This window comes from Schistocerca americana, chromosome 2 (genome assembly GCF_021461395.2).
Source record: "Schistocerca americana isolate TAMUIC-IGC-003095 chromosome 2, iqSchAmer2.1, whole genome shotgun sequence".
Taxonomy (NCBI): domain Eukaryota; kingdom Metazoa; phylum Arthropoda; class Insecta; order Orthoptera; family Acrididae; genus Schistocerca; species Schistocerca americana.
This window is the reverse complement of record NC_060120.1, coordinates 958,924,656-958,949,423: the sequence shown is the minus strand read 5'-3', so window position 1 is coordinate 958,949,423 and position 24,768 is coordinate 958,924,656. Positions and strand designations below refer to the sequence as shown.

The following is a 24,768-nucleotide window of genomic DNA, read 5'->3' as shown; positions in this document are numbered from 1 at the left end:
GTATATACAGAAAACAACAAAGTTGCTACATACTCTACATTCTGTACATGGTTTAAATTAATTTTTGATGACACATTTCCAAAAGAAGCCCCTTCTACAGCAACAGCTAATGAAAATAAATAGATAACTGCGGGTGTTAAAAAGTCTTCTCAGGCACTTAAATTTCTCAGTTCTTTGAAAAAGCGCTGCACGAATCTACAGTTCCTAGATTACTACCATGTGTACAAAAAATATATGGGAAAGGAAAAAGAGAGAGTAAAATGTACCCGAGGTCTTTGGATTTTTCAATTTACAGAAAGCATTTGTGATTTACCTTATTTACCCGAATCCAAGCTGCACCCAAAAAATGAGACTCAAAATTCAAGGAAAAAAATAGTATCCGAATCTAAGCCTCACCCAGAAATGAGAATCTAAATTAAAGAAGGGAAAAAGTTGTAGGCCGCACTTCAAAATTGCAACAAAGTAGGTTCAGTCTAACACGAGACACAAGTTAGATGGAATGGATGAAGTTACAGCTACAGTAGTTCGGTTCGATTCATTAGCTGAGCAGTCAATCTTACGTAAGGTTATTTTGTAGATTAATTTACTCTTTAAAACATTTAAAATGACCTAACTTGTGTGCACAGAATTTATAGTCTTAGATGATTTGAAAATCAGCTGCCTTGTTTCACTTCTGACTGTATCACTGTACATCAGAAGAATAAGATGAATGTAAACAATACATGATATGTATATTCGTCGGCATTTACCACCGTCTCACTCAAGTCTGCTAGGGAACCGGGATTTAAATGAAGTAACAGATAACATGGAAAAATAAAAGGCTACATGACATAATGTTTACATTCGTATTAAAAGGTGTCTAAATGGACAAGGAAAAAAATTCCTGGAATTTTTCTGGACTTCCCGGTTAAAAAATAGACTTTTTCCTGGGTGAAAATACACTTTTTCCGTGTTAAGTGACAGTATACTTTCCCACGGAATTCTAAAACTTATTAATCCTTTGACTGAATGGTTAAATTTTATACACTGGCATAGATCTTCCCGCCGCCACTTTAGAAAACAAAACCGAGAAAAATATAGTAAGTCCTAGAAAGATCTCTGATGCGCAGCAACATGCGCGCTGCATATTTTCATAATTAGGAAAGTAGAAATTCAAATTCCACCAAACACAGCACGTTAGTTTCCAAAGCATTGAAATTGAGACTGCAGTGCCACTTTGTAAGCCAATCATGGCTCTTGTCACGTGACCTCACCAGTCAATGACAGCACACATTCAGAGCATAGGACACGTGATGATGTCAGCCAATAGCAATATCATTTAAGTAGAGCAAACACACAAATAGGAAAAGTTAATGGTTTAAATTAATGTACATAATGTAGCTACAAGAAAAGCTAAGCTTTAACATATAATATTTATCTCGAAGATTAATAAGCTACAAGGGAAGCTAAGCTTTCACATGTAATACTGGTCTTTTTTTTGTGTGTGCTACACTTTAAGATACATCACACAATAGTGCCAGCAAAATTTAAAATAATGACAAATGTCTTGTCTTCTGGGCTCAAAATTCTTATTAATTGGCAGTCCTCAGAATGTTAAGTTTTAAATGAGAGTCAAACGTTCTGTGATTTAAGAAATTCATTGCACATTCTCACACGTAACATAATTCATCTTGCGTAAAACAAAATTTACTTTTAAAGTACTTTACTAATCACCATTCGCAATATTTTCCTGAGACCTGTTAGAAATAGGTTCATTTCAGTAGTTGCCACAGAACGCCAGAAAAACATGCGTTAGTGGCGTGCACAGCTATGATGGCATAGGAAGCTCATATGTTTGTATATATAAAGCATTAAGAGGTCTTACATTATGTCATAAAAGAAAATGGACATCAGAAGATACTCCAAGAGCAGCAGAATTTCATAAACCACACTAAAATGTATAATTCGGTTTGAAGTGCACATTCGTAAGTCCAAATTCACAATGAAACAGGCTCGAACCACAGATTAAGCTTTTCAGGTTGGTTTTCAGCATGTATATTTCTTGTCGTACCAGAACTGTACTGTCCCACGTTTGGTCCTTGTTTTGGCAAAAAGCCGTACGTGTCAGATGAGGAAAACATGCACTTACAGATAGAACTGGCCAAATACTGTGGAATGAAATGCTTCATTTCAAATAAATTGACTGTCTCAAGGAAAATATCATAAAAGTCAAATTTCTTTAGCAAACCAACGAAAATAACTTCATTGTTCTTCTAGGTGATTATTGCATGACTGCCTAAAACGTGGAAATAAAATCATGAACCTGAAACTAATAAAATATCTCACCCTTCAGTAATTATGTGAATGTATTTTAATTCACTTGATAGCTCCCGGCCACAGAAATCCGTTTTGTTTTAATTTGACGTGGGAGCTGTAAATTAAGAGGAAACAGCAAAACCATTTAGCGTAAACATGGATCACGTGGAGAATACCTCCTTCCCCACTACATGCATGAATCTGGCAGCTTGGGTGCACCAGAAAAATTTTTCTGGTTAGCATTCAGCTTGCCCGTAGTTGCCAGAAGTGGAAGAAGGTATTGCTCACGTGTAACTGAAATGCGCATGCGCATGGAGCCCGCTGGCAACTGCTCAAACGAAACTAATGTAACGGTTGTGACGTCATGCTCATCAGAAGTAGTTTGTTGTTACGAAGTATTGCATAGTCTTTGTCCTAAGACCTTTGACACATTTTGCTGTTGGCAGACGCTTGTGTGTGCACGGTGTGCATTTCCTTTGCAACTGAAGTTTTATTTTGTTTCTGTTTCCTCTAGTTTATGTTTTATTGCAGCAGTATCATTTGGCAGTAGTGGGATACTGTAATATTCTTTGTTAGACTACCAGGTTTTACCAGTCAAAATTACAAAAATTTAAATGAAAACTAAAACAATGAAAAATTCCCGGAATTATGAAAAATTCTCAGGTTATTCCCAGTTTTCTCCCAGATGAAAAAATCCCCGGGTTTTTCCCGGGGAATATACACCCTGTATTATTCTTATGTCAAAGATAGTATGTGATTTATGATTTCCTGTCACTGGTAGGAAAGCATCAAAGATGTACTGATGAAGGGTTGGCCATATTGACATAATCATGAACACAGGTTTGCCAACAGGCTTTTCATAGTAGATCTGTAGTGAAGTGGCAGTGCTGTAGAAACAGTGGCACCTAGCCGACCTCTGCTGGCGCCTTATGCAAACCTGCACGTTAGGCATTTTGGTATTTACATAAAGAAATTTACTTTTTGTGTATAAATATTTGAAAGGCTGTTGTATTTGAAGATGAGTAATACAGAATTTCCTTCGTTGGAAGATGTATTACAATCCAATGGTTGAACGCCGGGGTGGGGGGCAGATTTATCCTTAAACTTTATTTACACATTTACTAGCACAGGAATCTGGCACCCATATTTATCTTTGCACTTGCAAAGCATGCCTGTCTAATGCTGCTTCTATTCGACAGCAAAAGTTAGTTGTGGTGGCTCCTAGTACCATTTTTTCAGAACTTCCATTTGCTTTGCACTCTATTCTAAGCTGCAGGTTTTTTTTTTTTCCCCCCCCTCAGAGAAAAATGCAGCTTACAGTCAAGTATATACAGTAATGATGACTGAAGTAGCAGCTTGTGGCCACTGAACGACAGGTCCACAGGTTGGCCACAAAAAAGTTTTACATACATGTGTTATTTATTGAAATAAATTTCATCTGATAACAGAGATATGTTCCTCCAAAACACATATTGAGAAGTAGAATAAATGTGACTGATTACAATAATTTGTACTTACAAATGATGAGCATGACAATTTTGTGAATTCACTCACTCACTCATCATGCATAGTTTCTTACTAATTTACAGACTGTGCATTATAAGTCAGAAAAAAAAAATTAAAACCACTGCAAAAACTATATAACTTAGCTTCAAATAAAACTTAAATTACTTTCTAAATAATGCTATTGTCAACATAGTGTGTTCTATACTCAAATGAAACAATTTCTCAAAAGAAGATGGGAGTATGTAACCAATCAATACAAATAGAACGTAATCACTTTACCTCGAATGCCTGAGTGGAAGTTGCGATACGTGAGACTGTCCATCACAACTCATTGCTCTACTAGACCTATCAGGAGGTGGGATTACATCCCCATCCTCATTCCCATTGGCAGGGGTATCAGGTACTTGAATCTCCTCACGAACAAAAAAGGTATTGAACCAAAAATGAAACATCTTCTCCTGCAACAGAATAAAACAACATTAAGTGTTTGTTGCTGAATTTTGTTAGTAAGAAGTGTTCCACAATGAAACCTACAACAGATCAGTTGAGTAATACCCACATTAGGCCTTCTCTCTCTCTCTCTCTCTCTCTCTCTCTCTCTCTCTCTCTCTCTCTCCCTCTCGTACTTTATACAGTAAGTTCTGTAAACCAACAAAATCAAAACGTATAAATAAAGCAATATAATATGCAAAATTAAAGAAATTTAAGTCAATGGCTCAGCAGTGACATCAAAATTTGGCTGGGTTAGCATAGAAAGCACTGATATTTGTTACATTGCAGAAACTAGCACTCTTGAAATCAGCAACCAAGTGGCCTGCAGCCTGAGGAAGCACAGAGATGTAAGTTAAATACAGCTAGAACACTGCATTAAACATAAATTTACTGTCCAAACTATTTTCCCAACCATTTTCTTTGTTGCATTCATTCAAAATTTCAGTATCTGCAAATCCTCTACAATGATTCTTTTGATCTATGACAAAAACACAGCCAAACTCATCTTACATGATCTACCGCTCTTCTTCCTACCATTCTCTACAGCACTACATCACACTTCTCAGTTAGCTTCTCCCGAACAGAGAACTTTTATTCTCAATCATCCAACTCTGCCACCAAATTTTTTTAAAATTATCTAGTCATTCTTCAATTTTGCTGCAGCTCACTGATCTCTCAAACATCTAAACCACTTTAGATAATAGTATAAAATTAGGAACTGCCCGTAGATAAGGAAATAGGTTACCCATGTAACCTAGATTATGCTCTTTCTTCCTTCTCTGTTCACTCTAGTATCACATCTCACTGCCTATAACCTTTGCCACAACTTGCGTCACTCATTTCACATGCTTTAAACTATGTTTGTTGCATGTCCCTCTCACCCCTCACCCCTCACGGCTGACTCCCATGGTTGGAACACTTTCCTCAACTATCTATTGGTCGCAATCATTACTACAAGCTTCCCTAATTCACCAATGAGTAACTGAGAAACTTCAAGCCCACTTAGACAGACCCAACTTTTTTTTTTTTTTTTCTTCAAAACAGAGAAAATTGACATATGCTCCAAAACTTCCACACCAACATGTATTAATATCTCCAGCACTTTGTTTATCATTTGAGAGCAATTTTTTAGTTCATTATCATAGACAAAAATCTTCTTCATTAGCAAAACAAAGAGTGTTTAACATCTATGTCATCTACAGCACACAACATCCCATCATTACAAAATAATGACAGACCCGCCATAATCTACAATGTAGGAACTGATAGCGCAAATTAGCTCGTCATGGGGACTCATACACAGCAGACTCTTATTCAGACAATTGATAGATGTCTGCAGTTGCTAATGAAAACAATTCCAGGAATGGAAGAAATACAAAAAGTGAGTAAGGAGTAACTGAAGGCCTCAATCAAATACATAGTGAGTGAGGAGTGTGAAATGTTAAGGAATGGAAACTTACAGGTTGTTTGGCATTTGGGACATAAAAAATAAAAACACTTATAAAGCCCCCAGAACACCAATTAAACAAATTGATTACACATTTATATCCAAGATTTAATACCTTTCGTTTCATTTTTGGTTTGTTAAAAAACTGCACTTTTATGTCCCCTTCCAGCCGAACACTCTGGTCTAAAGGTATGCAGAAAGATGGACTACCTTTCTTGACTTCATATACAGGTGACGTAAATATCAATTTGTTTGAATCTGAGATCACTACCTGGAGACCTACAAAAGAGTTGCATACAATAATACAATTAGTACTCAAAACAGTACAGAAAATTAAGTAGCTTACACATTTGCAATCAACAAATTGATCGATGATACTTACTACATTGTCCTCCATTTAGGTTTGGCAAGGGTTCTATACGAAGCTCCTTAAGGAGGAGCACAACAGGATGATACTTTAATTCTTCTTGTACTAATGTTGCATAATATCCAACGTACCGGCGTTGGCTAGGTATTGTAACACCCTAAAAAGTTAAAAGTAAACCAGTTTTGACTACATTTGCACAAGTTAACATCAAAACAAAAAAGTCTTACAAACAAATTTTCATGCAGTCCAAGTGGTTAATGGTAATCATGACATTTCATGACTAAACATCAACACTTTGCTTTGCATACATTTCTCCATTACTAATATAGGCAAGACATATCACTCACATGAAACTATGTGAGCCACAATTTATAAGCATATTGTACGCTCACGACATAACAATGTCCAATTTTAAATCGAATTCCTCACATCTATTAAATTCAGTAGCACAAGTTTTAAAGTAGCACAAGTTTTAAAGTAGCACAAGTTTTAAAGTAGCACAAGTTTTAAAGTAGCACAAGCTTTAAAGTAGCACAAGTTTTAAAGTAGCACAAGTTTTAAAGTAGCACAAGTTTTAAAGTAGCACAAGTTTTAAAGTAGCACAAGTTTTAAAGTAGCACAAGTTTTAAAGTAGCATAAGTTGCAGAATAGTAAATAACAAATTAAATGTTTTCAGCGTGCGTGCGTACACACACACACACACACACACACACACACACACACACACACACACACACACACACACACACAGATTTTCCATTTAATGTGCACAAGGGTCATTTAAATTAAGGCCCCCCTTCAAAAAATTATGGGCAAGGCAGCACACTCCATTGCCCAGTTTTCATATTGACTTACTGTTCGAAAAGTAACAAGTTTCTTATATGGCAATGAAGCTGCTTCTTAACTGTGTGAAAGGCAGCACAATGGAATTACATACTCCATTTGCTACCATCCTACTCCATTAGGTTACCGATTTTTCCTTCGTCTTCTGCTTTCCATTAAATATCTAATGTATATAGCGTGTGTATAATAGGTTTGCCAAATTCTTTTTTACATACTATATTATTATGTAATTTACATTTACATCTATACTCTGCAAATCACCATGAGGCGCATGGCACCAGTTATTAGGACGTCGTCCTGTTCCATTCATGTTTGGAGCACGGGGAGAATGACCGTTTGAAAGCCTCTGTGCTTGCAGTAATTATTCTAATCTTATCCTCAGGATCCCTATGTGAGCAACACATAAGGGATTGTAGTATATTCCTAGATTCATCATTTCAAGCTGTTTCTTGAAACTTCATTAATACACTTTCTTGGGGTAATTTATATCTATCTTCAAGAGTCTTCCAGGTCAGTTCCTTCTGTATCTCCATGACACACTCCCACAGATTACATAAACCTGTCATCATTTGCGTTGCCCTTCTGTGTATATGCTCAATAACCCCTGCTACTCCTATTTGGTACTAGCCCACCACACTTGGGCAAAATTCTAGGATGGGTCGCACAAGTGATTTGTAAGCAATCTCCTTTGTACTTCAATAGCACTTCCCTGTATTCTACCAATAAACTGAAGCCTACCACCTGCTTTAATATCACTTCAAAGTGTTACTGTTACACCCAGGCATTTGTCTGAGTTGTTCAATTCCAACAGTGACTCACTGATATTATAGGATACTATATTTTTTTCATTTTGTGAAGTGCATGATTTTACATATCTAAACATTTCAAGCAACTTGCCATCTTTGCACAATGTTGAAATCTTATCAAGATCTGACTGAATATTTATGCAGCTTCTTTCGGATAGTACTGCATTACAGATAACAGCATCACCTGAAAAAAGCCTGATTTCACTATTAATATTGCCTGCAAGGTCATTAATATACAATATAAACAGCAAGCGTCCCAACACACTTCCCTGGGGCACACCCAAAGATACTTCTACATCTGATAACTCTCCAGCCTGGATAACATGTTGGATCTTCCCTACCAAAAAGTCCTCAATCCACTCACAAGTTTCACTTGATACACTATGTGATTGTACTTTTGACAATAACCATAGGTGCAGTACTGAGCCAAATGATTTTCATAAATCAGGAAATACTGCATCTACCTGATCACCTTGACCCAAAGCTTTAAGTGTGTCATGTGAGAAAAGTGTGAATTGGGTTCCACAGGATCGATGCTTTTGGTATCCATTCTGGTTGGCATTGAGGAGGTCATTCTGCTCAAGAAACCTCATTATGTTTGAGCTCAGAATATGTTCTAAGATTCTACAATAAACAGACATCAAGGACATTGGATGGTAGTTCCGTGGATCACTTCTACTGCCCTTCTTGTATACAGTTGTAACATGTGCTTTTTGAACCAGGCATGGTTTTCTGTTTGAGAGACCTATGATAGATTATACTCAGAAGAGGAGCCAACTCAGACACAAATTCAGTACAGAATATGACGGATTCTGTCAGGCCCTGGAGCTTTGTTCATTTTTAACGACTTCAGTTGTTTCTCTACACCACTGACACTAATACTTATTTCATTAATCTTTTCAGTGATACAAGGATTAAATTGGGGCAATTTTCCTGGATTTTCCTGTGTGAAGGAATATATGAAAACGGAGTTAAGCATTTCGGCTCCTGCTTTGTTACCCTCAGTTTCAGTTCCTTTCTCATTCACTGGGGACTGCACACTAACATGGAACCACTACAGCCTTTACCAGAATTTCTGTGAAAGATCATGTGACAATATTCCGCTATGGTAGTCACTGAAGGCAACATGTGTCTGTTTCTTCAGAAGTTGCTTTGCAGTGACCGTATAACATCGAAGTTTCCTCCCATTATGGACTGTTCTACTGGGTATACACTATGTGATAAATAGTATCTGGACACCTGGCTGAAAATGACTTGCAAGTTTGTGGCGCCCTCCAACAGTAACGCTGGAATTCGATATGGTGTTGGCCCACCCTTAGCCTTGATGACAGCTTCCACTCTCGCAGGCACATGATGAATCAGGTTCTGGAATGTTTCTTGGGGAATGGTAGCCCATTCTTCACAGAGTGCTGACTGAGGAGAGGTATCAATGATGGTCGGTGAGGCCTGGCACGAAGTCAGCGTTCCAAAACATCCCGAAGGTTCTATAGGATTCAGGCCAGGACTCTGTGCAGGCCAGTCCATTACAAGGATGTTATTGTCATGTAACCACTATGCCACAGGCCATGCATTATGAACAGGTGCTCGATCATGTTGAAAGATGCAATCATGATCCCCGAATTGTTCTTCAACAATGGGAGGCAAGAAGGTGCTTCAAACATCAATGTAGGCCTGTGCTGTGATAGTACCATGCAAAACAACAAGGGGTGCAAGCCCCCTCTACGAAAAACACGACCACACCATAATACCACCGCCTCCGAATTTTACTGTTGGCACTACACACACTGGCAGATGATGTTCACAAGGCATTTGCCATCCCCACACCCTGCCATTGGATCACCACATTGTGTACTGCGATTTGTCACTCCACTCAGAGGATCCTGATGCAGTTTGGAATTCCCATGTGATGATCTGGATAGACGTCTGCCTATTACACATTACAACCCTCTTCAACTGTCTCTGTCAGTCAACAGAAGAGGTTGGTCTATACACTTTTGTGCTGTATGTGTCCCTTCATGTTTCCATGTCACTATCACATCAGAAACAGTGGACCTAGGGATGTTTAGGAGTGTGGAAATCTCACATACGGACATATGACACAAGTGACACCCAATCACCCAACCACGTTCAAAGTCCGTGCCACGTTCAAAGTGTATATCTATCCAGTGCGTGGTCAACTATCCTTTTAAACCTGAGCAATAGTTCCTTTACATGCTCCTGCCCTGTACTGAAAGTTTCAAGTTCCTCACTGAAATATGACCCTACTGATTTTTATCTAGTTTACTGAACACATATCTTTCTTCTTGTTTTAGATGTCCCTTTTACTTTGGTAATCATTGCTGCCACAAACACGTCATGGTCACTGATATCAGTTTAGATGTGGACATCTTCAAAGAGGTCACGTCTATTTTTGCCATTGCATTCAATATATTTCCATCACAAGTGGTGTTCCAAACTATCTATTTTAGTTCGTTTTCAGAGAAGGCATTTAGTATTGTTTCACATAGTATTTTATCACACCCAACACTAAAAAACTGTAATTTTCCAGTTGATTGTTGGATGATTAAAGCCTTCATTGATGATTACAGTATGACGGGGGAACTTACATACAAGTGAACTGAGGTTTTCTCTAATTTTTTTGGTTACATCAGAAGATGAAGTTGTGGACAATATAAGGATTCAATCACCATTTTATGCTCTCCCCTGACACTGAGCCTTGCCAAACAGTCTCACAAGCAGCTTCAATTTCTATCTTGGCAGATTTGAGTTTCTTGTCTACTGTGAGAAATAGATGACCTACATTTCCCATTTGTCTATCCTTTCAATATACACTTAAATTTTCCCCATAAATCTCACTGCTAGCTTTCACCTAGTATTATGTGCGCTTCCCTGCTTTTCACATGCATTTATTATTCACATTGTGATTTGCCAGCTGCTAATCTCAATATAATTAGTTTTCGATCAAAAATTTCCTTTAAAAATAAATGTTTAATTGAGTTAATCATATGACATGTGATCATGAAATTGTTGTCTACTAATATTTGTTCATTCACAAGAACACCTAGCTCATTGAATAGCCTTAATTTCATTTTCCACAGTAACCATTTAACTTGCTCTGAAAGTTCGTTAACTTGGAAATTATTCTTAACTAAACTTTGGACCTATTCACAAATACTTTCGTTACCTGATTCCTTAAGCTTATTTAATTCCCAGATTTGATGATATATTTCTGATGCCCTAATTTTTCTAAATCAGACAGTGCTTTTGGTTTTAAGCTTCATGGCAGATTAAAACTGTGTTCAAGACCAAAACTCGAATCTTGGTCTTTCACTTTTGCCGAGCAATTGCTCTACTGACTGAGCTATCTAAACACAACTCTTCTTCCACCAGCACCTTGTCTCCTACCTAACTTCACAGTTCTCCTGCATACCTACCTAGCAGGACTAGCACACCTGGAGGAAAAGGTACTGCAAGAGGCATAGCTTAGCACACTCCACTGCAGAGTGGATATTCATTCTGGAAACAATCTCACATGCTTCAGCTAAGCAAAGTCTCTGTAATACCATTTTTCCAGGAGGGCTAGTCTCACAAGGTGTGCAGAAGAACTTCTACGAAGTCTGGAAGATAGGAGATGAGGTACTGGCACAAGTAAGGCTAAGAGGGTGGATCATGAGTTGTGCCTGGACAGCTCAATATGTAGAGAACTTTCTCACAAAAGGCAAAAACCTCAGGTTCAAAGTCCTACTCCATTGCACCGTTTTAATCTGCCACGTAATTTCAAATCAGTTCACACTCCACTACAGTGTGAGAATTGATTCTAGTGCCCTTGGTTGTTCAAGTAAGCCTCTAATTAAGAAACTGAATAAATTACATAAGTTATGAACCTGGGATTTTACATGAAACCCCGTGATCCACTGCACAGATACACAATGTATCAATCAAATAGTACCTTGAACTTAAATACTTTTCCAGTCTATCAAAACTTTCATTTGACTACACAGGTTGGCTCCACTACTGAATTTGACTCTCATATTATTGTAAAGTAAAATGTAATTACCAATTATTCATACACCTGCCGGTATACTCCCTACAGCCCTTCCGGACAAAATGTCAGCAGTCTGCAGATAAAATTCTTTCTCCATGTCACTTACCACCTTACCATATGTAATTTCAGCACCACTGAAAGTCTGGGATAGCTATGGACTAATGAACACTTATCTGTTGAGAATCTTTCACTGTGGTGAGTCTTTCTGTGCATTCTTTCCGAGAGAATGGGTCCACAGCTAACATTCAATACAATTACAGCTATGTGACAGTCTGAAGTTACCATTCCTTATGGTCACATCCTGTATAGAAGTTCGGACTTAATGCTCCTGTGTAAGTATTATTAATGGCACTAGCTAATGTAGTGTAACCATTTCAACATGAAGGAAGGTAGCCCATTTTCAACTACATTAGTAATCATATTTTTACTAACAAATAATTAGTAACATGAAGAAGTCTGTGTGTGAACTGGTCATTGCCAGAACATGCTTTAAAGTTACATAAAAGTGAAGAGGTATACAACTTAGTAAATGATGGTGTGTGTGTTTTTGTAGAGTAGGGTCAACATTACTGGCATCTCATTCAGCTCTGAATAATCATTATTTGTCTGAAAGGTGGATCAGCATTTCTTGTACTTTTTACAGTGCCTGATTTACAACAGACATGAGCAATGATACAATAAGAAACTTTGGGTAAAAGTGGAGAAAACTTTAAATTTTAAAGTGAAGATGTGGAGATTATGCATTTTTTCAAACTGAGTGCTACAAATGGTTCTCTCAATTTAAGAGTGGTCAATCCCAATGATTACTGAACCAGAAAGACTACTGAATTTGGCTGGTAGCAACTTGTTTATGTCATGAGGTTTTAAACAAAAAATTGAACACATATTGAGTTGTAGAAAAGTTTGTCCATTGTTTCATGGTCATAGTGCAGACTGCACTGCAAGTGAATGTTTGCATGATGACGACAAAACATTCATACAAAAGATCATCACAGAAAGTGACTGATAGATTTATGGTAAAAAAAGTAAGACAAATGTGTCTTCATTACAGGTGTCTTGCAAAAAATCTTGAACATTCAAAAAAAGTATGACTTTTGATAAAATATAGATTTATATTATGCAAGCATTTTCAAAATGTGTGATCAGAAAGGGATCGCAGACGTGTCAAGATAACTCATGTTTCTTCATCATGGCAATTCACCTGCCTCTTCTACTTTGTCAACTGGGAGTTTCGTAAAAAGGAAAGAAATCGGATGGCTCTTATCGCACCATGTTAAGACTATTTTGGTAAAATTTTACAAGGAGCTATGTAAGACCTACGTTTGTAATGTTGGTCATGAACAACCACAGGAATTAAGATGGTGGAACAGCAGCAAATTTAGAGCACCTAATGCAATAATTGAGATTGTTTTCTTTCAATAGCAAGAAAAATAAATACCAGATTTTAACATACAAACACTACGAATTACTTGCAGTTAGAGTGTAAGCAAATCGTACAAAGGCATCTTGGAAAGTAACTGCTGTTCTAGCATGGCACTGGTATTTCTGCACAGAACGCCACCACTGTCACATCTACATCTTGTATGATATAGTAAGAAACCATATGTGAAAACAGGAACCTTGCTGTCATGCATTTGCTTGTTATAACCTCAAAACATGAGCATAGCTATAACAAACCCTATGAAACACGAAGTGCGAGCAATAATAAGCTTTCGCTGCAAAAAATTTCAGCAGTAGATGTTCATCTTCAACTGCATATTGCATAGGTCCAAATGTTATGAGTGAAGGTGCTGCCCAGCAATCAGTCAGATTTTTTAAAAGTCTTCGAACATTCATGATGAATGGAGGAATGGCAGGCCTTCGGTTGTGAATAATGATCTTGTCAACAAAACTGACAAAACAGTTCATGAAAATCAATTATGCACCATCTCTGAACTTTCACGGTTGAAGCAGGCTCAGGCATGGTAATTGGATGTCTCTATAGGCCCCCTAGCTCAGCAGCTGTTGTGGCTGAGAACCTGAAGGATAATTTGGAAAATATTTCGAGTAGATTTCCCCACCATGTTATAGTTCTGGGTGGAGATTTTAATTTGCCGGATATAGACTGGGGGACTCAAACGTTCATAACGGGTGGCAGGGACAAAGAATCCAATGAAATTTTTTTTAAGTGCTTTATCTGAAAACTACCTTGAGCAGTTAAACAGAGATCTGACTCGTGGCAATAACATATTAGACCTTCTGGTGACAAACAGACCCAAACTATTTGAAACAGTTAACGCAGAACAGGGAATCAGCGATCATAAAGCGGTTACTGCATTGATGATTTCAGCCATAAATAGAAATATTAAAAAAGGTAGGAAGATTTTTCTGTTTAGCAACAGTGACAAAAAGCAGATTACAGAGTACCTGACGGCTCAACACAAAAGTTTTGTCTCACGTACAGATAGTGTTGAGGATCAGTGGACAAGTTCAAAACCATCATACAATATGCGTTAGATGAGTATGTGCCAAGGAAGATCGTAAGACATGGAAAAGAGCCACCGTGGTACAACAACAGAGTTAGAAAACTGCTACAGAAGCAAAGGGAACTTCACAGCAAACATAAACATAGCCAAAGCCTTGCGAAATGTAGTGTGAGGAGGGCTATGCGAGAGGCGTTCAATGAATTCGAAAGTAAAGTTCTATGTACTGACTTAGCAGAAAATCCTAAGAAATGTTGGTTTTATGTCAAAGCGGAAGGTGGATCAAAACAAAATGTCCAGACACTCTGTGACCAAAATGGTACTGAAACAGAGTATGACAGACTAAAGGCCGAAATACTAAATGTCTTTTTCCAAAGCTGTTTCACAGGGGAAGACTGCACTGTAGTTCCTTCTCTAAATTGTCGCACAGATGACAAAATGGTAGATATCGAAATAGACGACAGAGGGATAGAGAAACAATTAAAATCGCTCAAAGGAGGAAAGGCTGTTGGACTGATGGGATACCAGTTCGATTTTACACAGAGTACGCGAAGGAACTTGCCCCCCCCCCCCCCCTTCTTGCAGCGGTGTACCGTAGGTCTCTAGAAGAGCGTAGCATTCCAAAGGATTGGAAAAGGGCACAGGTCATCCCCATTTTCAAGAAGGGACGTCGAACAGATGTGCAGAACTATAGACCTATATCTCTAACGTCGATCAGTTGTAGAATTTTGGAACACGTATTATGTTTGAGTATAATGACTTTTCTGGAGACTAGAATTCTACACTGTAGGAATCAGCATGGGTTTCGAAAAAGACGGTCGTGTGAAACCCAGCTCGCACTATTCGTCCACGAGACTCAGAGGGCCATAGACACGGGTTCGCAGGTGGATGCCACAATTCTTGACTTCTGCAAGCCATTCGATACAGTTCCCCACAGTCGTTTAATGAACAACGTACGAGCATATGGACTATCAGATCAATTGTGTGATTGGATTGAAGAGTTCCTAGATAAGAGAATGCAGCATGTCAATCTCAATGGAGAGAAGTCTTCCGAAGTAAGAGTGATTTCAGGTGTGACGCAGGGGAGTGTCGTAGGACCGTTGCTATTCACAATATACATAAATGACCTTGTGGATGATATCAGAAGTTCACTGAGGCTTTTTGTGCATCATGCTGTGGTATATCGAGAGGTTGTAACAATGGAAAATTGTACTGAAATGCAAGAGGATCTGCAGCAAATAGACGCATGGTGCAGGGACTGGAAATTGAATCTCAATGTAGACAAGTGTAATGTGCTGCGAATACATAGAAAGATAGATCCCTTATCATTTAGCTACAAAATAGAAGGTCAGCAACTGGAAGAAGTTAATGACATAAATTATCTGGGAGTACGCATTAGGAGTGATTTAAAATGGAATGATCATATAAAGTTGATCGTCGGTAAAGCAGATGCCAGACTGAGATTCACTGGAAGACTCTTAAGGAAATGCAATCCGAAAACAAAGGAAGTAGGTTACAGTACGCTTGTTCGCCCACTGCTTGAATACTGCTCAGCAGTGTGGGATCCGTACCAGATAGGGTTGATAGGAGGAGAGAGAGAGAGAGAGAGAGAGAGAGAGAGAGAGAGAGAGAGAGAGAGAGAGAGAGAGAGAGAGAGAGGATCCAATGGAGAGCAGCGCGCTTCGTTACAGGATCATTTAGTAATCGCGAAAGCGTTACAGAGATGATAGATAAACTGCAGTGGAAGACTCTGCAGGAGAGAGGCTCAGTAGCTCGGTACAGGCTTTTGCTGAAGTTTCGAGAACATTCCTTCACCGAAGAGTCAAGCAGTATATTGCTCCCTCCTACGTATATCTCGTGAAGAGACCATGAGGATAAAATCGGAGAGATTAGAGCCCACACAGAAGCATACCGACAGTCCTCGTTTCCACGAACAATACGAGACTGGAATAGAAGGGAGAACCAATAGAGGTACTCAAGGTACACTACGCCACACACCGTCAGGTGACTTGCGGAGTATGGATGTAGATGTAGATGTTTCTGAACACTTCCCAAAAACTTTCTATATGGTTTTGCATGAGGTTGTCACCGATAACATAGGCTACTGAAAGTCCTATGCTCGGGGGAGGGGGGGGGGGGGGGGGGGGGGGGGGCGGCGGGGGGGGGGGGGGGGGGGCAGGTGTCCACACAACGCTCTCCTACAAACCTTGCAGGACTAGCACTCCTGAAAGAAAGGATATTGCGGAGACATGGCTTAGCCACGGCCTGGGGGATGTTTCCAGAATGAGATTTTCACTCTGCAGCGGAGTGTGCGCCGATATGAAACTTCCTGGCAGATTAAAACTGTGTGACGGACCGAGACTAACTCTGAACTGGAAACATCCCCCAGGCTGTGGCTAAGCCATGTCTCCGCAATATCCTTTCTTTCAGGAGTGTTAGTCCTGCAAGGTTCATAGGAAAGCTTCTGTAAAGTTTGGAAGGTAGGAGATGAGGTACTGGCGGAAGTAAAGCTGTGAGGACGGGGCACGAGTCGTGCTTGGGTAGCTCAGTTTGCAGAGCACTTGCCCGTAAAAGGCAAAGGTCCCGAGTTCGAGTCTCGGTCCGGCACACAGTTTTAATCTGCCAGGAAGTTTAATATCAGCACACACTCCGCTGCAGAGTGAAAATCTCACTGTGGGGACATAACGTTGCATGACCAATATGTGATATACATCACAGGCACGTGCGGGGCCGAAGTCGAGATCAGGACCAGCAGCAGTCACAGTGATGCTTACTACTCACAGCTTGGCAACATGTCACATTCACCTGTGCATGAGGGTAATACTTTCAGATAACCGATGAGAGGTGACAAATGAGGCAGCGAATTTCTGGCACCAAAATAGAAACCACTGTTCTTCATTGTTGTCACAAATAGCTAACTTTGACGAAATATGTTATTAATTAGGAGGTTGTGACTAGGTTGCAATGTGGCAGTTTGGTTGCGATTTCACAAAGTCAATGAGTGTGAACGCTAAAAAACCTGGTTGTGGTAACAGTCTGATTGGTAGCTTAGTTTCAGGTTTAGGTTATGTTGGAATAAGACAGTTTTACTGTATTTGCAAAAATTATATTAATAACCTTTGTTGTTGCATATATTTGTTTCTTCCAAACCAGTCACAAATTATGAGGTTGTTATTAGGTTGGGACATAAGAGCACAGCTTAAATTAAATTAATAATATTGGCTGTCAAAATATTTGCCTGTTTCTTCCAAATGTGTTAGGAATTCAGAGATTATGATACACAAACATGAGTATGTGACACTATTCCTTTGAAATATACTCTTTTGTCAGCTGCTGGCTCATTGGCTGCATAGACCCAGCAGCTGACACACCCATTCATTCCAATCATACATCACAGCAAGTGCTGACAACATTGCTGCCTAAAACACCTAAGTACACCACTGGACCTGATCTAGCCTTTTACACAAAAACAGTGTGCGCTTGGCCACTGACAAAATTTACCAATTTTTCCTTCCAAAATTGAAACTGTATTGAAAGGATCATTGTGGAGAACAATGCAGCACCAACAAGACATCTAGATAAACTTTCCAGAAATGCATAACGAAGCGGAAGCGTTGCTAGGAGAGCAGTTCTTTGTAGGTGACAAGAATTAAATATCTGTATCTGTATATTCAATGAAAGTATTTCTTTTGTAAATTTGTTTGTTCAACAGACTTAAATGTGGTTACATTACCACATCCCACATGCATCTCATTCTTCAGACACTGACTATCTTACCACAGCCTAAATTACATATTTCTTCCAATGTGTTAATGTATTTAGCACTGCTGTGGAAACTTTTACTTAAAAATTTCTATAGCAATTCTGCATAGAGTTTTCCTGCATCCTTATGCAAGTAATGAGTTCTCCCACAAGAATGAAACTAGTCAAAAAGTTTTGCCTTGATTACTAAACTTGCCATAAAACCAAACTGTACATTATACACTTTTATTCTTCACAAATAAATGACATAGTAATACTTATGAAAAACATAAACCTTCATGCAAGACACGATGTGGAGAGTAGTCTCTCAAAGGATCACAAACATCAGATATTCAGAGATCTAATGTGGTTCCATAACAAGTACTTAGACAGTTTCTCAGCTTTCCATACAGGTAACTTATTTCTCAATGCTTTGAATATTCACCTTTTTATCATGCGTCCTCATTCCAGCATAGTAACTGAGTGCTTCATTTGCTGTCGAGTACAGCTTGCTGTGCAACAGATAGCAGCAAACCATAACACCTGTTCGGCCCTGAACAAACAAAATGAACGAATGCTTAAATTATTCTGAACAATGAACTTTTGTCTAGCAAAATTTCTATTACAAATAAAAGAGTCATAAAAATACTAAATTCAGTCCAATCAGTGCACTACTGAACAAGTAACAAATTCTTTAAATGTGCTTAAAATCAAACTCTGCAGGTATGAGATAGGTACCCACTATTACTAACAAGGGGATCTCTTAAATTTTCTCCCAATTTCCTGAAGCAGAACACAATTCTTTAAAAAGTAAAATAAAAACACTTGAAAAAATAGTATTTCAAGATTTCTGATCAATGTAAGCACAAACATTTCAAACTCATTCTAGCAGAATCTTAACATGAAGAGTTTCGCAGTTGTGACGTTGCTGGTTTGATTCTCACTTTTAGTATAATTTTTTTTTATCTTTACTTCAATTGTACATTTTCTATCAAATGTAAATGTCAGTTAACAAATACAGAATAACAACATTTTAATATAAACAATTTTTTCCTCTTAATAACTTATCAAATGAAAATGTGAGTATTCATAATAAAATAAAATTTTGTATAAAAATGCATCAGATGAAACAACATATTTGGTTTCTAGAGATTGAATGGTGCTACTGCTGTGTATAGTTTTTTCATTCAAAAATATGGCATTTCATATGTCAATCACATTTTAATTTATCTTCATGTGATTAATAATTAAAAATAAAAAGATGATATTTTATAAAAAAAAATTATTATTCACTATTTCATGATTAACATTTCCATTTGATAGTACAGATATAATTGAACAAAAGGGAAGAAAAGTGTTGCTACAAATGAGACACTTTACAAGCAACTGTGATTACAAAGCTTGCATACAAATTCCTCAGCTACTAGAAAGTCTACTAATAAGCTTGGAACATTTGTACTTAAACACTTCAATCTTCAAAAATTATTTTATCTTTTTTTATTATTATTTACATAACACTGCTTTAGGAGATTGATGCCATGCACCAACCCTCAAGTGTGAAAAGTATGAAGGAAATCAAAGACAGCCAGTCTGAAAGGTCCCCTTGGAAGATGATACTCAATATGTGTCCTTGGATTTACACAAAATCAAAAAGCAGAAACAACAGTACGCTTCAATTCAACTTCCACAGAATAGGGTGAGAGATGCATATCAGAAGGAACATATTACATACTTCTGATTTTAATATCAGCAGTATTATGTGTTGCATTTCACAGTGCCTTTTACTTCTTTTCATCAAAGTGATCAGGAAATGTCTCAAAGTGTTGTGGTGCCCTTTATGCTAGCTACCCTCTATAGCCCAGATGGTTTACGTCACATGCGAATACAGCAAGCAGAAGAAAACTGATCGTCTGAAAGGGAATTTTAAAGTGGTGGTTTGACTGAAATAGGCAGCATGCAAATTTCTACAAGAGTAATGATGTCACCAGTTGTAAGTGATGCACAATCATGAAATAATAACCACATTACTATAAAATTGTAACTACACATTGAGATCATAGCTTCATTAGTGTCAGTGCTGTTGATTTTTCCCTCCCCTCCTACCCTTTCTTCATCTTCCAACAGAGAACAGAAAAAATGTCATTACATCAGTGTAGTAACCACATGAGACCATGAACTGGTTTGGCAAGAGAATACCAATTGTGTTATGAAATATCAAACTTCTGAGTCACAAAAATACTACATAAAAGGCAAAAAGCACTGGAATTCATATTTGAGTTTGACAGTTACTTTCAGCATACTCACTGACAAGAAATTATTTACAGTCATCTCTGCCTTACAACTACACAGGATTGACAAACTATACATACAACATGTACTTCATGTAATACCAGACACCAAATATGCTGTAGTTCTTACGGTCACCCAATGCTTTGATGAACAGCATCAATTATTTTTACAATCTCTGTAGTTTTTAGACGCTATCAGCATTTTACGTATGAGGCAATGTGTGACACTGAAGGGAAGGTGCATATTACCTTTCCAGCTTTGCAGTGGACAGCGGCAACATTTCTGGGATCCTGAGATAGCCACTCATGAACATCAGCACAGAATGGACCAATCAGTTCCATTTTGGGAGGGTTGTGATCATCAAAAGGGTAAACAGACACTCTCTGTTGGAATTTGCTCACATCATATGATCGTTCAGAACACCTGCAACAAAAAAATAAAATAAAAATATTCACTGTTACACTTCAAAATTTAACCAAAAAACTTGTTTATGCAATAAGGAAAAATATAAATGGGGAAAAAATTTCAAGTAACTCAACCAACGCAAACAGAGCCAAAGTGTGAACAGTCTCTCTCTAATAAAAATACAGAAGTATAGAAGATCAGGAATTAATATCCTGTCAACCACAAAGCCATTATAGTGTGAAGCTCAAACCTTGAACAGACAATGATGAAGAAGGAAAGTGACTGTGCCATCCAGGCAGTTACCTTCTGCAATTCAAATTAATTAAGGCGAACAAAAATCTGCACAGTGCCATGAGTCTGCCATAGATACTCGAAAAAGAATTTTGACAGTGTATTGCCAGAATTTCTATTTTCACTAGCAGATCTGAACACTAACTTTCTAACAGAAAAAATATGTGGGACTAGTGTAAACACACAGGCTGCTTTACTCTCACACTTATCTTGCATCAGAATATGTGACACTGCAGACCAAGTATACACAAAATAGTAATGTGAAATTATAGGAAGCTGCTATCAGATGAAATAGAAATTTCCTTCCTAGAACATTCTTGCAGTAATAAATTTAGAAAACAAAATGTATTGGCAGCAAATAGTATCTACAGAAAAATTCCCCTGACAAAACTGTAAAGTTGAGGGACAGAATTGCTGGACAGTACTTACTTTCAGAAGGAGAAACGCCAACATACACATGAAGGTATAAAAAACTATCCTAGCCTCTCTCAGGGAGGAAAGTTGGTTGGTCAAAATAAAAAGGGGGTCGACAGAAGCGTCCGATCCCACGCGTCGGCTTTGACCCGTGGCGTAAGGGTGTTGTCGTGTGTGACGTCATGACGGCGCGGAGTTTGGTATGAGTGTGGCTGTCTCCAGTTCTGATTTATTTTATTTTATTTTATTTACTTTTCCGATCTGTTCGTTCTATCTCTTGAGATTTTTTATTTTTTTTTTAGTTTAAAAACACTTATTACTTATTTTAATTATCTGTTTCCTCCAATTTCTGTTTTAGTTTATTATATTTATCTTTCTGATCTGTTCGTTCTATCCTGTGAGATTTTTTTTAAAAAAAGGCAAAAAACACTCATCAGCTACTGAAGCATCTTTATCTTCTATGGGTTGCAGGGGTTACGACCCCTGGGGAGGTGGGTGGGTATTCATGCATGGCTGTCTTCACTTACACGTTGTAGCTACACAAGGCGTATAAATTTGTTTATATTTAGTTTGCCCCCCACCCAAAACACCCCATTTCCCGCGCTTGTCCCGTTAGTGTCATTAGGCTTCTTGTGGAAAGTGTACGTGTTTGTTTTTGTTTCCGCCATATTTGTGACGTCATGGGTCAAAGCAGATGGGCGGAATCGGACGCTTCCGTATTTCCCAAAAAGGAAATCCTTATGTCAGAGGAACCTGTCCTTCCTTTTTTAACGTTCCCAACGTACCCCTTTTTCTCCTCAAGAAAGAAACTAATAAGTCGCAAAAGCTACTTCTACACATGTATTAACTGTATCTTGATAAAAATGGATTAAATTAACCAAAAATAATTCCATAAAAAGTATTTTATAGAAGAAAACCTCCCACACTGTAAATAGGCATAGAAAATAGCCATATTCAAAATTGTTTACCTCAAATACTTGTAGATCCAATCAAAAATATCCAAACATGGTTTTTAACAATGTTGTCTTAGGTTTAGCCATAGAAATCAATATCCATAGCCTCCATCAAAATGCTGTGATACTTTGTTTTTTTTTTTTTTTTAATATGGCTATTTCTGCTACAACTGTTCAAGATTATTGAAGAGGAATACAGTGACAAGACACTTGTGGAGTATAAGCAAGGAGCTCCGCAAAGATTGCTGACATGCTCAGCGTATGGCAGTGACTGATCCTACCACAACCAAACATGTTCACATACACATCAGACACGTACTGCTGATGATTTGCCACAATACTTTGAAAGAATAAAAAACTATAGGACCAACTAAATTTTAGGGCCAAAGTCTCAACTGAGCACAGGCTCTGTTCCATTAGCATGGTAAATCATGTGAAAACTTAAATTAGCTAGTAGCTATGTCATTCTTGTCAAAATATCTTTCAATACTTTTAGTGCTTTTAGATATACTTTAGGTTAAAATCTTAGGTGACAACTTCAGCAGCTCATCTCATTGCTACCTGTTGTGACATCCTCATATGCTTATAGGGACATAAAACTACTAAAATAATTCACTGTAATGTAGTCCATGAGTTGTGGGAAACTTAAATGGATAAAACGATCAATTGAATCACTGGATTGCAAGCATATAGCCTCATGCCAGAGACATGAATATTAATTTTATCAAGCTTTTGTTTGGAAAAAAAAAAAGAAACCAAGAACACATTTACTGTTTGAATGAGGCCACAAAGTGCAATATTTAATCACACTAAATTCTGGGTTCTTAGATTTACAGATTGTACTGAAAACTAAGATTCAGTCATATTTGGTGCTTACTAAGAAAGTCAATAAAAGCGGCAACTTCCACATTCCGAACAAACTTGTTGTTATTCAAAAAATATCTTTAATAACCCAGACGCAATAAGCAATTGCATTTCCAGAAAAGCCACCACTGTGATGAAACTTATGTTGTCCATGAAGTTATAACACTGTATGGACAAAGAGGAATGATCACTATTAGTTATCAGCTTTCACCGGTGATGGAGGAAACACACAACAAATGTAGTAAACAATGTGGTGACTTAACCATCATATCAGTGCCAGTTTCTCCAAACAGACTAAGCTACACATCGGTCTGTCACACTCAATGGTTTCACCAACTCTCAATCAAATTATCCCCTAGATCTCGGGCTATGCTACAAATTACTGTCACCACTACCAAGACTTCAGGGGGGTTATAGTATCACACTCTGGCCCACCCATTGTTGTTGCTTCTGCTGCTGCCAATGCTACTGCTGTTTTCAGTCCAAAAATTAGCTTGATGCAGCTCTCCACACCAGTTTCTCCCATTTAAGTCTCTTCTTATCTGTGAAACTACTCCACATCATTCATTTCAATCTGCTGAATATAGTCAAGCCTCAGTTTCCCGTAATATTTACCTGACACACTTCCCTCCATCACCAAATTGAGGATTCCTTAATGCCTTCTTTTGCTCAAGTTGTGCCATAAATTTAATGTCTTTCCAATTTGATTTAATACTACCACACATTAGTACTCTGGTCTTCAGCATTCTTCTGTAGCACCACATTTCAAAAGTTTATATTCTCCCCTCATTTGAACTGTCTATAATACACATTTTGCTACCTCATAAGGCTACACTCCAGACAAACACCTTCAGAAAAAGCTTCACAACACTTAAATTTATATTTGATGTTATCAAACTTCTCTTTTCCAGATGCAATTCTTGCTACAGCCAGACTACATATTTTATATACTCTCTACTACTGCTATCAGTTATTTTGCTACTTTTAGTGTTTCACTCCCCAATCTAATTCTACCAGCATCACCTGATTAACTCTATTTCCTCACTCATTTTATTTGTGCTGACATTCATCATATATATTCTGCTTTCAGAATGTTATTCCTTCCATTCCACTGCTCTTCCAAGTCCTTTGCCATTTTTGACAGAATTACAATGTCATCAGTAAAACTCTTAAAGTTTATTTCTTATCATTCAGCTAAAAGTTCATGTCTACATTTTTAACTCCACAAATTTGCAGTGACTGGTTGTAAACAAAATTTTCTGAAGTACAATTACACGCTGGAAAATTAACAAGTAACATCTAGAAGCAAATCTCCCTTGTTATGGGTGTCTAGACAACTTTGCTTGAGATATATAGGCTTTAATTTTCATATCACAATATTTTCCAGACCAGATATTTGCCTAACTTCTGCATGTAAGACGACAATCATATTTTCCACAATCCTTCAATCGTATATTACAACAATGCTAAGAAACTTCTGCACCATTGATGCAGCATGTATTAGATTATGAGTCAATTCTGAATCACACACTTAAAATTACAGTTTTC

General features: G+C 37.9%; 1 protein-coding gene across 6 annotated transcripts in view; it reads right to left on the bottom strand.

The window, feature by feature from the left end:
• The window catches only part of LOC124596151 (phosphatidylinositol 3,4,5-trisphosphate 3-phosphatase and dual-specificity protein phosphatase PTEN), a 237,765-nt gene that overhangs the window by 210,460 nt on the left and 2,537 nt on the right, over positions 1–24,768 (bottom strand). For all 6 annotated transcript variants that reach the window (XM_047135173.1, XM_047135174.1, XM_047135175.1 and 3 more), the window contains 5 exons: positions 20,542–20,716; positions 18,450–18,557; positions 6,123–6,264; positions 5,856–6,019; positions 4,081–4,259 (listed from right to left, as the gene is read on the bottom strand). In XM_047135173.1, coding sequence (XP_046991129.1) covers positions 4,081–4,259; positions 5,856–6,019; positions 6,123–6,264; positions 18,450–18,557; positions 20,542–20,716 — 768 coding nt within the window. The remainder of the gene's footprint in view (positions 1–4,080; positions 4,260–5,855; positions 6,020–6,122; positions 6,265–18,449; positions 18,558–20,541; positions 20,717–24,768) is intronic.